We start from the raw sequence: 16,947 nt of genomic DNA on the forward strand, positions 1-16,947 counted from the left end.
GCAATATCCTGAGAGTTTTCATTCTCAGCCTCGGCTCGCTGTCATTTTTTGATACTGGGTTTATCGTGTTCTTTTTCCCCCGATTTGTTGAAACATTGGTGGCACCATTAGCCAGTTTATTTGAATACTTTTCGACACTTAGTCTGGTATTTTTTGTAATCATTGCTCTTTGACACTAAGAGGCTTACTCTCCGGTGTGGTGTGACACATTTCCCAACCCACAAAGCTTCATTTTTTACCCAGCACTGTGCTATATAGGCCTACAGTATCTCTGGCGATTGCATTTTATATAAACTCAGAATATCAGAATAATAACAGTGGATGCCATCTGCATGCATGACATGGTGTTGCACAAGAACTCAATGTGATTGATTTCTTCACTAAAAAAAATATGTGGCAATAACAACAACTGACAGTTGCCTTGCTTCCCCCAGATCCCTCCCTTCCTTGTATCATGTGATCAGGGCTAGATCACACACGCACAGGCTAGATAGGCCTATGACTGCAGCCTAGGGGCCCCCACCTACCAGGAGCCCCCCTGATTGGCCAAAAGGGAAAGATTTAAGGATTGTGACAAAGATGCAATGTTGAAAAATTAATCTGTTGTGTCGAGAACAGTTCATTTGTAGGTCATTATGACACTATCTATGTACATTTGTCGTGAAATTTGCCTTCCAGGGGGGGGGGGGGGGGACACCACAATGTGTGTGTGTGTGTGTGTGTGTGTGGGAGGGGTTTGGGGGTTAGCCTAGGGGCCCCAGGCCATCTTAATCCGGCCCTGCATGTGATGGTTTTTTTCCGTAGGCCTATATTCATTAGTATGTGTGTCAGCTATACAACTACTACCTTTTCTTGCCCACATTACCACATTCCATACATGTATATACATACGGCTATACATTATGTATTCATACAAATGCAACACAATTGTCAACTAGAAAATGATGTGCATTCAGGTATGTCGGTAATGTTTCGGTCCTGCATAATAAGTGCACCCTGCAGCGGCTAATCAACAATAGTCTCGCAAAGAAAAGCATAGTGAATAGAAATGAAATAACCAAATGCATGCATGACAATCATGTAGAGAGCCGGTTGCGGGGGGTTGTATGAGTACTCAGATATAATAATAGGTTGGCATGGTATTTAGAGAGAAAGAGAGCGTGCCGCGCTCACAACAAAACATGGCTTGGCTGTTTTACAGCATGCGGTGAAAGCGCAAGTCGTTCCCCCCTAAAGGCAGGGCGGAGCCGCGCCTGCAGCCCTTTGTCTGGATGCAAATCATCACACTCAGGTGCACAATAGGTGAGCACAGCGGCGCACCGGCAGCCTTTATGCTAATGCTAGCTGACAGGGCCGCCAGCAGCCTTGCCTGGGCCTAGGACAAAAAACGTCCGACCCCCCCCCCCGTTTCGGCAGGCCTACTAGCTGGTATAACAATTTAATTATTTTCACGCCTGGAAGAAAGTAGCAATATTGGGAGTCAGACAGGCACCACACTGTTCAGTTCACCTTACTAGGTTTACTTTTCAACCCCCGTCTCGAAAATGAATAAAAAAGAGGCAATGTTTTGGGAAGAAGGAATAAACTCCAAAATTGACTGTATTTCTAGAAAACAAATCTCTGCAACAAACCACAGCAGGGGGTTGGTTGTTTTTAAGAAATGCCGCGCAGCGTGTGTCATCAAAGTCGACATGGAGCAGCACAAACATTTGAAGGGTTTTCCAACTAACCCCTCTGCTCACAGCTCGTGAGAAAGATCCATGCCGGGGATGGACTGGTCATCTGTAATGATGGGCATTGTCCTAGTGGCGGACAGTCGGGGCGCGGGGGGGATGGGGGGAGTTCAGCGGTTTCCCTGCACAACAAAACCAAATCTACTCATCCATTACCATATATAACCCTGTGCATGGTCTTGCTTGTGCATCAATAGGTCCTCCACAATGTATATATTGCTGCATGCATACGTTGTTCTACATCAACTTGTTTACTACGGTACCCTAAATTCACCTGACACCTGACATCTGTACTTGCTTGGTATGTCCTCGTTATAAGTCGCTTTGGATAAAAGCGTTGGCTAAATGTACAGTACAGTCACATAAAAAAATTAAATAATAATAATAATCAGGGGTGAGAGGCTGGCCTATGCCAGTAATGCCTGGCCTGTTTTTTTTTTTGCTCAGAGTCCAGTCCAGTCCCTGTACCAAGCCCCTGACACTGCGGGTCGTATGCCCAGGGGTGTAGCAGCAAATTGTGGGCCTATGTACAATCAGCTCCAATGGACAACCCCCCCCCCCCCTCCAGCTACATACAGTAAATCAGACACTGTGTGCGCCCCCTATATACATGGGGCCCTGGTAACTCAGTCACTCCCCTGTACCCCCCTGTACGCAGTGGCGCCAGCAGAAATAAATCCTCTGGGTGGCTAGTTGGAGCTAGGCAAAATCTTGAGGTGGCATACCCGACGACGAAAACCCCCACACATGTATTGATATACCGGTAGGCCTACTGGGGTTGTTAGATAGATAGGCTAGATAGCCGTTTTGTTTATTATTAGGATTAGTTATGTAGGCCTACAGTCTTACAGTATTTTCTATATTTTCTCAATCTCAAGCACATTGTGTATGATATGATAGCCTATACTTTACTATTTATATAGTACTGTCAATCAATTAAAAAAATAATAATATAAAATGTCACAAGTTGACAGACACACACACACACACACACACACACACGTGGAGAAAAAGTGTCTCTCATACTGACACAGGGCCTACATTTTCCCAGTGGGTGCCTTGCTCAATTGGCACCTGAAATAAAAAATCATATCAGCTGAGGCATATTGGTTTTCACACACATACAAATACATCTTCATGAATCTGGTCTGCAAAAATAGCAGTTTTCAAACAAATGAAGCTAACATTTTGCTTATGCTTTCATTAATGGCAGCCCTGCTGACATTCATGAAGAGAATGTGCAAGGGTAGAACTAGCTTTCTATAATTTACTGCTACTAATGTGACCTAGCAAAGGGGAGGACCTCAGACGTTTTGTCAACAAAACAGCAGAGATTCAATATTGATTCAGCAACCATCAATACATCTTCAAGTTGTTCGACTGTGTTTGTAGCCTAAAGAAGGGCTTAGCAAGTTAGCATTCAAAACGAAGTATTTGGGGACAGTTTATAAGTGTGAAATGTTAAACCAGCAGTTCGTTTTTTGAAGTAGCATTTCAGTTAGCTGCAGGAGGCTAAAATGCCATTTCCTAGTAACAACCAGTTTGAAGTCCTTAAGACACCGTTTGTAATCAAATATAGACCATAACCTTTCAAAAACGGAGCATAGAGAACGTTGTAAATCATTTATTTACAGACTGACACCTTTGTTGTTGTCCATCTCACTGCTGTACGCAGCCTGCCCGTGCCCGGCCGACGCAACTGAAGAGAAATGAAGAGCTCACGTCACGTCTCTCGACTCGAGGGAGGGGCGGGTCTACTTAGCGTAGCTTATTATCGTGCATGCTGGGAGTTGTAGTTTAGCTAATGCTACAAGCCATGCAAGCCAGCTAGCAAGTTTAACAGATTTTGTTGTGGTGGCTAACGTGGTGGCTGAGAGTGATCACGTGGTGGCGGTAGCCACCACTAGCCACCACCTGGAGGCGCCCCTGCCTGTACGATGCCCCTGCATATGCCTGTCAACACCCCCCCCAGGCTAGGACAGCACAGTCAGCACTGGGAAGTACAGTGGAGTCTGCTAACAGGATACCCATCCCCCCCACCACACACACACACACACACACACACACACACACACACACACACACACACACACACACACACACACACACACACACACACACACGCGCACACACACACACACACACACACTCTCTAACATACACACCAGGCAGCAACAAGGAGAGAGAGAGTGATCACAACAACCAATCCGTAGGGAGATGCCTGAGCTTAGTGGGGAGGTGGAGACATCCACTACAGGAGGGCCAGCTGAGGAGAAGTCTCACAGGGCACGCATTTGATGTCGTTGGTCTGTCTCTCATTTGCAGAGAGAGAGAGAGAGAGAGAGAGAGATAGAGAGAGAGAGAGAGAAAGAGAGAGAGAGAGAGAGAGATTGTATATGGGATGCCCCACTTTGACTTCGGCTGCACAACAATTAGACAAGAGTTTTTTTTTTTTTTTAAACCGACGCACACATTTGTTTGTGACATGCACACTGTGTGCATTCCCATACAATTTTTGCACTTCGGTTGTGTATTAACACCAAGTGCAATTGCAGATTAGGCTACACACAGACAACCCCATAGCCAGTTGACTTTGGATAGAGACCCTATGACTTGCACACTTTGATTGTACCATGCTCTGCACAGTGTGCAATATTGTATCAAGTTCTTCAAAATATGCACATTCATTGGTTTAATGATAGGCCTAACAAGTGACATTGTAGCTAGGTGCAATCTGAGAAAATGGTAGAACACACACACACATACACGCACACACACACATACACACACACACACACACACACACACACACACACACAGGGCCACTTCTTGGCGCTGGTGGTAAGGAATGTGTGTCTTTAAAAAGCTTTTCATCTGACCTGCATGCCAGTGGCCTTTTGCTTGCGTATGCACGTGGGTCAGTTGGGTCAGTGGAGAGGAGAGGGGAGGCTTAATATTAGGTCCTATTCAGGGCTCTAAATGAACTTTTTTTATCATCTGCTAAAATGGCTAGTAGAGGTTAATCTTACTAGCCAAACACACACTCACTAATCAAGGTGAAATTGGCTTGTAAGTTAGTCTATTATATCGGCCAAACTGAAATTTCACCAGCATTTGGCGGGTTGGCAGGTTTTCATTTAGAGCTCTGGTCCTAATTATTACTCTGTACTATGTGTTGGCTGGGGGGGGTCCGGCCAAAGTTGCCAGCGGCCCTGCACAGCCATGTCCTGTCTCAGAGCTATGTGCCTTTTTTGTCACATGAGTTATATGGCCAGGGTACGGCACATGCGCACACAGGGAAGCCAACAGTGGGGAGGGACAAGTGGGTCAGTTGTCCCAGGCCCAGGGAAAAGGGGGACCCGGCCGGCCCAGAATTGGGTCAGCTGGGTCAGCGGAGAGGGGAGGCTTCATATTAACTTTTTAAAATCTTTTTAACTTTTAACTTTTTTTTAATCATCTGCTAAAATGGCTAGTAGAGGTTAATCTTACTAGCCAAACACACACTCACTAATCAAGGTCAAAGTGGCTAGTCAGTTAGTGTATTATACCGGCTATATACTGAAATTTCACCAGCATTTGGCCGGTTGGCAGGTGTTCATTTAGAGCCCTGGTCCTAATTATTACTCTGTATGTGTTGGCTGGGGTGGGGGGGGGTTTCAGACGTCCTGGGTCTGACCACAGCTGCCAGCGGCCCTGCACAGCCATGTCCTGTCTCAGAGCTATGTGCCTTTTTTGTCACATGAGTTATATGGCCAGGGTACGGCACATGCGCACACACGTGTGGGCACACACAGACACATACACACGCACACACAGACAGACACACACACACACATAAATACACACACACACACACACACACACACACACACACACACACACACACACACACACACACACACACACACACACACACACACACACACACACACACACNCACACACACACACACACACACACACACACACACACACACACACACACACACACACACACACACACACACACACACACACACACACACACACACACACACACACACACACACACATGCCCTCACCCAGACCTTTCACACACAGACACCATAACACTCAGACTACAGAAGCAGAATGCATTGTGGAACGTGCAGTACAATTCCATAGACTTTATTATCGGGATGAGAGAGTACACATGCCAAGCGAACAAAGCTGTTTTTCTTTTTATTTGTTATTACTGCTTTCATCATCGCCCTTGGCTATATATGACGTGTGATTTGTTATGTTCTCTTGAGCAAACAAATAGACAGTATGGTGCAACTATCTACTAGTCTTGTGACATTGTAGGACTGAAGATGTTTTTTTTATTAATGTATCATGACTGCTTTGTTGTCTTGCAGAAGCTCCAGCCTCAGGGAGATCTAAAAATGGATACCTCTTTCAGGAAATGGGTGAGTAGGGCATCTATAGAAGAGAGTTTTTTTCTGTTGAGTGTCTAAAAACATATAAAAAAGATATGTATTCTTATAAAATTATCCTTCTTAACGGCATGTCTCTTTGAAATGATATATTGAGTGATGAGTTTGATCACTTTTGAAGCGTGGTAGAGAATTGAAACAGAACTCAGTAGTCTGCCCTACCCATTTCATCATTCTGTTGTCTGTCTCTGTCTCTCTCTGTATCTCTCTCTCACGATCTCTCTCTCTCGTTCCCTCTCTCCCTCCCTCCCTCTCACCTCTTTCTTTGTGAAATCAAAACAGATTGCTCTACCTCTCTCTTTTAATCTCTCTCTCTCTCTCTCTCCATCTCTCTTCCTCCCTCCTTCCACCTATCCCCTCTTTCTTTACGTAAGTATGTACCTCGAACAGAACAGACGCCCTACGTCATAAGCATTCCCTCCCATGCGATGGAAGAATTTATTAGAACTGGCTATTGTTATATTGCTCTGGGTGTCTGGTTTGGAGTGGATTTTTTATTAGCCTGCTACGTGAGCTGTTGTTTTAAACAGATGGTATTATGGGAACGATTCCTGAGCTATAAGCACACACCCCCGTATAAATAATGGCTGTTTCCACATCATACCTTGCCCTTGCTGACAATTTATTTTTGATGGTATAAATTTGCAATTAAAGTGGTTCATCATGTTACGTAAAACAATATTATACTGTTTTGAGAGAATGTGGGTTTTTTTTATTTGAATATATGTAAAATGTTCATGTAGATGTAAATGTGTAAATGTGTCGTGTGTGTGTGTGTGTGTGATAATAACAACATGGCTGATTTTTTATCCTGTCAGAACTTCATGATGAGGATGGAGGCAAAAATGGACAGCAGGGTTCACCCAGCCCCACGTCTGACTTCACGCACACCTTTGACAACCAGTATGACCTGAGCATCTCAGGTACGTGAATGCATGGGGACACTCAGTGGCCGCGTTCGTGATGGTGCATTGCTGTGCAGTCTGCGCAGCATGCATTCGCAATGCGAAATTACAATGCATTCTGGTTGGAAAATTCGAACCAGAATGCATTGAAATGGCGAAGTGTGCATGTGCGGTGCACAGCAATGGCAGCAATGCACCATCATGAACACGGCCATTGAATTGCAGGTGCTTGTGGGACTGGGTTCCCAGTTGGTATGTTTCGTCTTCGTCTTCGCGATCCTATCTGGGAACCCCTCACAACTGACACGTTTTTGACTGATGCTCCTCACCAAAAATCACTGCATGTGATTGGATTAACAACCTGTCCTCATCTTTACTGACTTGCCACTTCCGTTACTCACATTGAACTCGACCGGTGATGCAGCTGAGATAGACTGGTGGAAGAAGAGCCATGACAGCGCTCATTTTTAGAAAATTACACCCGGCGATCCTGATTGGCTCATTAGTTCAGCAATATTTTTCTGTTCCTCAGATGGTTCGGTGAGGACAGTGGCAGTTCTATCCATTTCGGGGGCCCTAGTCGAAATATATAAATGGGGTCCTCTTGACTTGTTTTTGCTGGCATTTCCCATGACGAGGCTGACCGTTGGGGGGGGGGCCTGCAGTAGGCGTTTTTGATGGGGCCCTTGGCAATTGCCTAGTCTGCCTATTAGTAAAACCGCCTCTGGCTGAGGAAACCGGAATGCAGCCGGAACACAGCCGGAACACAGCCAGATGCTGTAAGTCAGGTTATACTGTACATCATAAACAGCTTTCTTGTGTTAAAGTGCCGCTCTCTTTGGTGACTTGGCACAGCAAGGCAGCCAGACGTACTCAGCTCAGCTCAACTCAGCTGAGCTCTGCCAGGAGAAGCCCCCAGCCACCCAGCAAGCAAATAGCAACCTTCTGGGCACTGTATCCAACCCTTCCATTCATCCCACTGTCATGTAGGCCAGTGTTTTCCCGACCTTGCTTTGTCTTGTATAGACAAGACAAAAAACCTTCAATATCTTGCTCTATATCTCCTCCTCTATCCCAATGTAACTGTGTGCCATACAGTTGTTGCTACCGTATGACATTTTTCCATGCACCCCCATGAATTAATTACCCCTCAGTTACCCCTAGTGGTACACATGCCCCTGTTTGGGAAACACTGATGTAGGCTACTGTACAATGTACATCTAGGCACCCTCGCCACCTCCAAACAGAAACCTCTGCCAAAAAATAAATAAATCCACACTTCACTGGTTCCAATATAGTTTGAATAGAAGTTAGCTGTACAGTACTACTTGTGCCCTATACACTGGTTTCTGCTGAGTCTGTGTGTGTGTGTGTGTGTGTGTGTGTGTGTGTGTGTGTGTGTGTGTGTGTGTGTGTGTGTGTGTGTGTGTGTGTGTGTGTGTGTGTGTGTGTGTGTGTGTGTGTGCGTGTGTGTGTGTGTGTGTGTGTGTGTGATGTCACCAGGGAGAATGCGGTTGCCAGGTTTCTGCTTTGTCATGTGGAGGAGGGAGGCAGGGAGGAGGGAGGTGGAATGAGCCCAGTGATCAAGCCGTCAGAGGCGGACTTTCCATTAGGCACACCTAGGCAATTGCCTGGGGCCCCGGCCAAATCAGTCCTCCATAGGGGCCCCAACTGTCACACCAGTAGCGGTAAACACACACAAAAAATAGGCATGACCTTTATTTGCCACTTATGTGAAGTAATCAAAGATAGACACAAAGCAATAAAACACTAAAATAGCACCAGAACACAGAAATGTATGTCTATGATTTTTGAGGGGCCCATGTTTATATGTTGCCCTAGGGCCCCAAAATGGCTAGATCCGCCCCTGCAAACCGTAAAGCTGTGTGTTCTGAGAAATAAGCCAACTTGGCTCCGGCACAGGGCTCAGGGCTCAGGGTGCCTTTATTCACTGTTGACGACACGACAGGCGGTGAGAAATTCTTCCTCCATAAGTCCTGGCACCAGGCCACAGCCACAACGCTCCACTCAACTCGACAGGCACGGAACAGCTAATGACTTGTCTTGTGTTTTCTCTCTGTCTCTCTCTCTGTCTCTCTCTCTGTCTCTCTGTCTCTGTCTCTCTGTCTCTCTGTCTCTCTCTCTCTCTCTCTCTCTCTCTCTCTCTCTCTCTCTCTCGCTGTCCTTAGAGGCCTCCTGTCATCCGAGGATGAGAGGGGATTGTAATGCAAGCTGTTTGATAAATAATGCACCATTTCTTTTGTTTTACCCTCTTGTTTCCCCCTCTCTCTCTCTTTCCCTCTCTCTCTCTGTCTCTATCACACACACACACACACACGCACGCACGCACGCACGCGCACACACACACACACACACACACACACACACGCACGCACGCACGCACGCACGCACGCACGCACGCACACACACATACACACACATTTTCTCTCACCTTGCCTTTTCCTTGTAGATTGTGATGAATCAGGATTTGGTCTCCTGAACACATCAAGAAAAGTAAGTCTTTTCACAGTAACTGACCACTGTAACATTTTAGACAGACTTAATTAGATGTTCTACTCAGGCCTGACCTTTAGGCCTATTTTGAACACTCTAGATTGAAATGGAACTTTGCAGAGGCGTCCAGAATAAGACCACTTTATATACACGTATAGTCTCTAATATCAGCTGTGCATATGTCTGGTGTGTGTGCCTGTATTAAAGGGCATTTTTGCATGTCCTAATAACTTGACGAACATACTTACAATTAAGTATCAAAGTATAAAAGCCTGTTTTAAGAGAGCATCTTGGTGAAGTTACATGGCAGGAATATTTTGGTTTCAAACGGAATATTTTCAGTTTTTGGTTTAAATTCAACAGAAAAGGGCACACCTTGCATCACTTTTTTGTGAAAAAAAAAATGATGCGAGGTGCTTCGAGGTGCAAATTTCTGTTGAATTTGAAGTGTTTTATTTGGACCAGCATCCTCAACATAATTAAGGAACCCTGAGTGAGGCCTGCCAGCTGCTATAATCAGTTTTGGGTTTAGAAGAAGTTCCGGAATATTGCTCTGTGTGGAGGACCATTGTGCTACCGGAATATTCCCTCAATATGGCCACCACATTTGGAATGGGAATGGAGGCATGTGCAAATTGAATATTGCCAGTAGTATTCCATTTAAAACCAGAATATTTCCTCGCATGTAACTGCATCACAGCCTGCTTAAGTGAGTCATTGAAATGAAATGTTTCAGGGTGAGCGGTCATCAACCCCTCTCCTCTCCACTTCCTCCACGACAGTAGCCTCTTAGTAGGTTATGAGTCACGCTAATCCAGTGTTTCTCAAAGTGGGGCGTAAGCCCCCCTGGGGGGCGCGGAGGCATCTCAGGGGGGGCGTGTGACATCTGATTTTGGGTTTTTTCCCTAACGAAAATGATTTCCTGTCTCGCCAATAAGTCAATAAGTTTCAAGCCCTCACCAACATTATATTATTAATTGTCATGAATTTGAATAGCATAGGAAATTAACACACTGCGACTGCAGTCCCTCTTTGTTTAATTTCACCAGTCATCACCTTTCCTTTGATTCTGCGCAGCGATCGCAAAATCAGTCTGCGCGAGTACTGCTGTTGCTTGGGGGGGCTCGGAAGCATTCAGACCCTCTGAAGGGGGGAATGATGGAAAAAGTTTGAGAACCACTGCGCTGATCAGCGTCTGCATAGGCTATCCTGCTCCCCTCCATTTACCTCTCACTTCAATCATCTCCACCCTTTATGTGGTGCTCATGAGCTGTGTTTTGTGAATGCTAATTTGCTACAGAATGCTATAGCCACTTTTCGGTGAATCACTCACTGTGATAAGCGGCCACATGGTAAACACTCAGGATCAGACTGGAACAAAAAAACCAAAACACTTTTGCCGTAGCCCCATGACACACGCTGTTCCATCAGTGGTACACTGTTATAGTCATTGAAAAGTTAAGTAGCCTACCATAGTACTACGCTAATAACACAAGGCCTTTAGTAATGCACTACGACTTGGTCATTGGCATTCTGGTTACAGCAAATGTATAATGATGTGTCTTAAGGGGTTAAACTGGCCCCTCATATAACGCATACAAGCCATTTCCATACTATAGCCTATACTTGACTCGTCTACTGTCTATATTGAAGATGTACCAATGGGCAGCCCCCTCTAAACTTCCAGGAGTTTTCTCTATGCTAATTGGTTACAGTGCAGTATAGCCGCTCTCTCTCCCCATCCTCCCCATCTCTCCTCTAAACCCTTCACAGTATGTGAAACTGTTTAACTTCCAGGAGTTGTACCGGTATTTTATCAATGCTTATTGACAGTACGATATACCCACTTCACCTCTCTCCTCTCCCCCCATCCTACACATCTCTCCTCCCCCACCATCTAGGAGTTGCGTTTAACTTTTATCAATGCTAATTGTCTACTTATTTTCACTCATATACCCTCTCCTCCATCTCTCCTCCCCACCCTCTCCTCTCCTCCATCTCTCCTCCCTCTCCCCTCTCCTCTCCTCCATCTCTCCTCCCCACCCTCTCCTCTCCTCCATCTCTCCTCCCTCTCCCCTCTCCTCTCCTCCATCTCTTCTCCCAACCCTCTCCTCTCCTCCCTCTCCCCTCTCCTCTCCTCCATCTCTTCTCCCAACCCTCTCCTCTCCCGTACAGTATGTGAAACTGATGAACTTCGGGGAGGAGGTGCGTGCCCTGAGGGACGTGGACGGCTTCCTGGCGCAGGCCTCCATCCTGCTGGACGAGAAGGCGGCGTCGCTGGACGGGGTGCTGCGCTGCATGCTGCAGCACATGGCCGACGAGGGGCAGGCCAGCTGTAACATGGACGACGTGCTCGCCAGGATCTTCACCGACGCCGGCGGAAAGGGGGCTAATGGTGAGCAGTGTTGCCAGATGTGTCTGATCAAATCCCGCCCAAAAGGTTCTCAAAAAATGCCAAAATGCGCTAAAATGGTGAGGCTTGAGGGGGTTCTAAGTTATCCAGGCCACGCCCTCCTAGTGACGCAGCACCTTCTGTGTTGCTTCTAGTCAGGCCAAGAGCAATGTAAATCACGTTTCTGATCTCCCGAATAATCGGGAACTCCATCCACTTTGTCAGACACCAGTCAACCAGTAGCAAACCTAGGGAGGCGGGTCAACCGTGCCATTTGGGAAACGTTAATTGTTAAGCTCTTGGTCAGACCAAGTCTCGAAGAGATTTGAAAGTCGATGATAATCAGGTTATTTCAAAGTAGGAGCCAATTAGCCCCATAATGCATGCCATACCACCAGTGACATGCTGCATTAGTTATTTAAAGGTTAATTGCCATAGTATTATTCTACTATGACATAACAGATGTAGTAATGCACTATGACTCGGCCATTGCCATTCTGGTAACAGCACATTTATAACACAGTGTTTTAACTGGTTAAACATTTTCTTTGCTGTCCATTTGAATGACAAATATGGCTAATTGACAGCTAAGAGCTTATCTGCTAAGAATTCAATTGTGCGGGGACAAATTTAAGACGGGCAATTTAGAGGGGTAAAGGTGATGTTTGAGTGGTGGGGTACAACTACAGGGTGTTCAAAGGAACTTAGCAGGGTGTTTGGTATAAAAGGCCAATGGCATTCTTCATACTGGGCTGTTGTCCACGTGGTTGCCATATCTGTGCTTTTGTGTCTGTACCATGTTCCATGTTTACCATGCCAAGCCAACAGCTAAGATGGAATCTTATTGTTCATTGGGAAGCATGTTGTAACGGTGCATGAGCAGTAAGCATTGAACATGAATTCAAATGTCTTTGAATTTGAAATTCTCAGAGAAGGGGTGTGAGTGTGTGCGCGGGTTGGAGAGAGAAACAGCACCTGTTTGGATTTTTGGATTAAGAGTGAATGATGCACACTGGCTGTGGTCCACCAAGCTGAATGTGAAAGAAGGCTAACTTCATTTGCATGGCACATCATCGAAAGCACCCAAAACAAAACAGCACGATGAATATTAGCAGTCTAAAGCTCGCTGACTGATCTGCCTTTCCAGAAAGTGTTTAGTATCTCGCTCATTTCTTGCAAATATTTTCACACCATAGTCTGTTATGCTAATCAGCACTGCAGGGATGCCATCTGACATATTTCTGATGCCAGAGGGGAAAACAAAACACTCCCAAAGACAAGACGAAGAACAAGACGCCATGTTGCGATGGCAAGAAAAACAAGCGTGTGGTGGCGTGCCACCCATGCAATGGCATTTGGCCCTCCTCGCATCCTCGTCTCCACTTTTTCTTCTTGCCACACAATCCCCTGAGTCTCCTGAAAATGAGAACACACAAGTATATTGGTAAAAATTTATTTAAGGGTTACATCTATTAGCACTAATACATACAATATTAATGCCTGTGTAAGTAACTTGTAAGGCATGTACTAAGCAAAATATTTTTTATACCGTATATGGTATGATTTATAGGCCTACCAATTAAAACTAATTGGTATATGAAAAAATTACATCTCACCACCCCACCGTTATTGAGAAGTTTACGTCCATTCCTTGCTATATAATGCCTCCTGTCACTTACATGTCATTGACTGAAATCAGTGAGAACTAGAGTTAGTGCTAATATATGTAACCCTAAAATAAAGTGACATCAGTATATTTTGCAAAGTTAATTCAACATAGAGAGTAAGACCAACTGGAAGTGTGTTCAATTTGACTATCTAATATTGTAAGGTGTGCACATCCCAAAAAAAAGCAAATTGCCATGGGTGCAGAATGTAAAATGATGCAAAGGGGGGAAAAAGAGAAGGAGTATTTGCACACCACAAAGGCTCCCTCACAAAGACCTTACAGCTTACAGGTCTAAACATTGTGCCATTTTTTCACACATTACATCACAACAAGGGAGCTTTTATAGTAGGCATGGGCGTAATTTTAGGGGGGGACGGTGGGGACATGTCCATACCACTTTCCAGATAAACCTAGCTTGTCCCTACCATTCTTTCACAAATATAATGCAAAAACAGCATATCCGGACCATTTGCGATTGAAATGTCCCCACCACTTTTCGAGCCAAACCTACACCTTTGATAGTAGGCCCTATACGAATACTCCTTCTCTCTCTTTTTCTCCCAGATTTGACTCCCTACCACAAGTGTTGTATGAACATGGCAACATTTACTGTACCTATTTTAAGAACAGATATGTCAGATGGCCTCTATAAAGCTGGTTGAGACAAAATCCAAATAAGTCAAGTACCGGCAAGCATTTTTTTGAAAAATTGTGAGAACAACTCTGTTGCATGTAGTGCAACTTAGAAAATGGGGTATATACAGTAGGCCTATATGTGCTAAATAGTGGACATACAGTATCCTTAAATTCAACTTAGAGAGTGAGATAACTCTCTAAGGGTTTAATTAGCAATGTAAACTTAACTGTGCACATTAGGTCTTGTGAGTAGGCCAACTATTTGGCTCCCACCAGAGAGGGAGAAAAAGCTCCTGAAAACAAGAGCACACAGCAGATCTAGCTGCTAGCTTCGGAAATCCCATGCTGCTTTGCACAATCGTTCCAATCTGACAGACTTGTGATATGGTATGGTCTGGTGCAGGGGTGGAACTTAAGTTTTTTCCCCACCAGTCACGGTGGCAGGTAGATTTCAAAATCTACCAGTCACTCACTGTTTTTACCAGTCAAAGTGACTGGTGGGTTGAAAAATTTACCAGTCACCACTGAAATTTACCCGTCATTGGCAGGTGGACGGGTGCTTATTTCCATCCCTGGTCTGGTGGTGTGTGAACCATGCAGCCAGGCAAAGACTTAACGGTAACACTTTATTTTAGGGACACATCTATAAGTACTAATACATACAATGTTAATGCCTGCATAAGTAACTTGTAAGGCATGTACAAAGCAAACACTTAGGCCTACCAGGTCCTTACTAAGGTTGAAAGAGTGTCATTGACACTCTTTCAACACTGTTAAGTCGGTAACACTTTATTTTAGTGTTGAAAGAGTGTCATTTGTGTCTCACCTCTCTACTTTGAATCTCACCGCTGTAGTTTGAGTCTCACCTTCTCTACTCTCTGCTTCTGTTCTTGTCACCACAGTGCACCTGCTCACAGAGACCATCCAGGGGGTGACAGCCACGGCCACTGGGGTGCGGTACCAGCAGTCCTGGCTCTGCGTCCTGTGAGTATGACTCTGCACTTCACTGCACAGAGACACACACAATGGATTCCTCCTCTAGTCTAATAAAAATAAGGATTATAATAGTGACTTTGTTTTGTATAGCACCTTTCAAGTCACACTACATGGCATGCATGGCATGCTTGTGTGTATACAGGAAGTCTGTGGGGTTAAGCGACGAACAGCCAAAGACTTCTTTGAAAAGATGTGCTTTGAGGTGCTAGCCGAGATCAGTAGTCAGTCTTGGCAGTTGTCTGCACAGAAGCGAATGTAGACTCCACCGAGAGTGATTGTACAGGCTACTGCATCAGGCCGGGGTCATCCCTATGTTCCCTGGGTCCTAAGTTCCCTGGGTTCTATGTTTCCCTCTACCGGGAACATAGGACCCTTTTTTCAAAATAGGGTTCTATGTTCCCCGCTGATTCCAAGTGGACTGCTGCCGCATGGCGAGCACGGGTTGTTGTTAGGGTTACGTTTAGGGTTAGGGTTAGGCTTAGGGTTACGGTTAGGGTTAGGCTGCCACTGTGCGCAAACTTGCCATGAAATACGCTTGACAACCAAAAATATGCATGTGCAAGCATCCTAGTCCTCATCCCCTTGTCAAATACAATGCGGGGAACATAGGACCTTTTTTTAGAAAAAGGGTCCTAAGTTCCCCGGTCCCATACAAAGACCGGGGAACATAGGACACGGGGAACATAGGACCCAGGGAACATAGGTACGCTCCCATCAGGCCACAGGCAAACATCCATGACTTCTATTGTTGTTAGAAAGTGCATGGTCACTGCTGTGGTTTAACTTGAATAGAACGGATTGGGAGCACTTGCATTCACTGAGTGTTATCATGCCTATGGAGTTGTAATGGGAGATAAGACAGAAATAAGTCAGATGCAACAAACAAGACAACAGAACAGCAACTGCTTTCTAACAGTGCTTAAATGGTTACACCCCAAGGTAAGGGTTGTCTACAAATGACATGCCCGTAGTAACCTTAGGAGCATGCAAAAAGCAGTGAGTAGCCTAGCCTACACTTCTGCACAACGGGGGTCAATGCAATCCATTAATTTACACAGGGTCAACAAAATGTAATGCCTGAAGGATTAACCCTATACTTTTATAGTCATAATGTATTGCTAAACACTCTGTGTAGTGTCGTAGCGTAGTAGTACTTGTATGCTTGCAAAATCTTTTCGGGGGCTAATACACCATTTCACTGACAGAACGACAGTGTTATGAAACTACAGTGCTCTGCATAAGTGCAAACATTTTCACATCTACAGCAAATTATATTCAAAAAGTAAAAGTAAGTTTGTCAACACTTCCAAGTCCCGACACCCTCGTTATAGCCTTGGGGCCCCCAAGAAACATCAAGATCCCTGCAGGGTATAGCTGCACAACACCCCCTGCACAGCGGGCACCAGCACGATCCATGCCTTCTGCTGCTCGCGTTGGCACCTCGCTTCCTCTCTCTCAGCCTTTCAGTGCCTCTCTGCCCTAGCACAGCACACACAGCCAGGGCCGCTGACAGCTATGGCTGGGCCCAGGACAAAGTCATCTGAAAGGGCCCCCCCACCCACTCAATACATACAATTTTACGAGGACCCCAATTCTGAGCCCCCCCCTTTACTCCTTGCGCCTGGGACAACTGACCCCTTTGCACCAAA

The 16,947-nt window shown here is 45.4% G+C and overlaps 1 protein-coding gene across 2 annotated transcripts in view; it reads left to right on the top strand.

The window, feature by feature from the left end:
- Positions 1 to 16,947, top strand: part of LOC134440266 (solute carrier family 4 member 11-like) — a 50,602-nt gene that overhangs the window by 14,606 nt on the left and 19,049 nt on the right. For both annotated transcript variants that reach the window (XM_063190266.1, XM_063190265.1), the window contains exons 2-6: positions 6,109 to 6,159; positions 7,005 to 7,109; positions 9,562 to 9,605; positions 11,781 to 12,000; positions 15,205 to 15,286. In XM_063190266.1, coding sequence (XP_063046336.1) covers positions 6,109 to 6,159; positions 7,005 to 7,109; positions 9,562 to 9,605; positions 11,781 to 12,000; positions 15,205 to 15,286 — 502 coding nt within the window. The remainder of the gene's footprint in view (positions 1 to 6,108; positions 6,160 to 7,004; positions 7,110 to 9,561; positions 9,606 to 11,780; positions 12,001 to 15,204; positions 15,287 to 16,947) is intronic.

Source organism: Engraulis encrasicolus, chromosome 23, assembly GCF_034702125.1.
Source record: "Engraulis encrasicolus isolate BLACKSEA-1 chromosome 23, IST_EnEncr_1.0, whole genome shotgun sequence".
Taxonomy (NCBI): domain Eukaryota; kingdom Metazoa; phylum Chordata; class Actinopteri; order Clupeiformes; family Engraulidae; genus Engraulis; species Engraulis encrasicolus.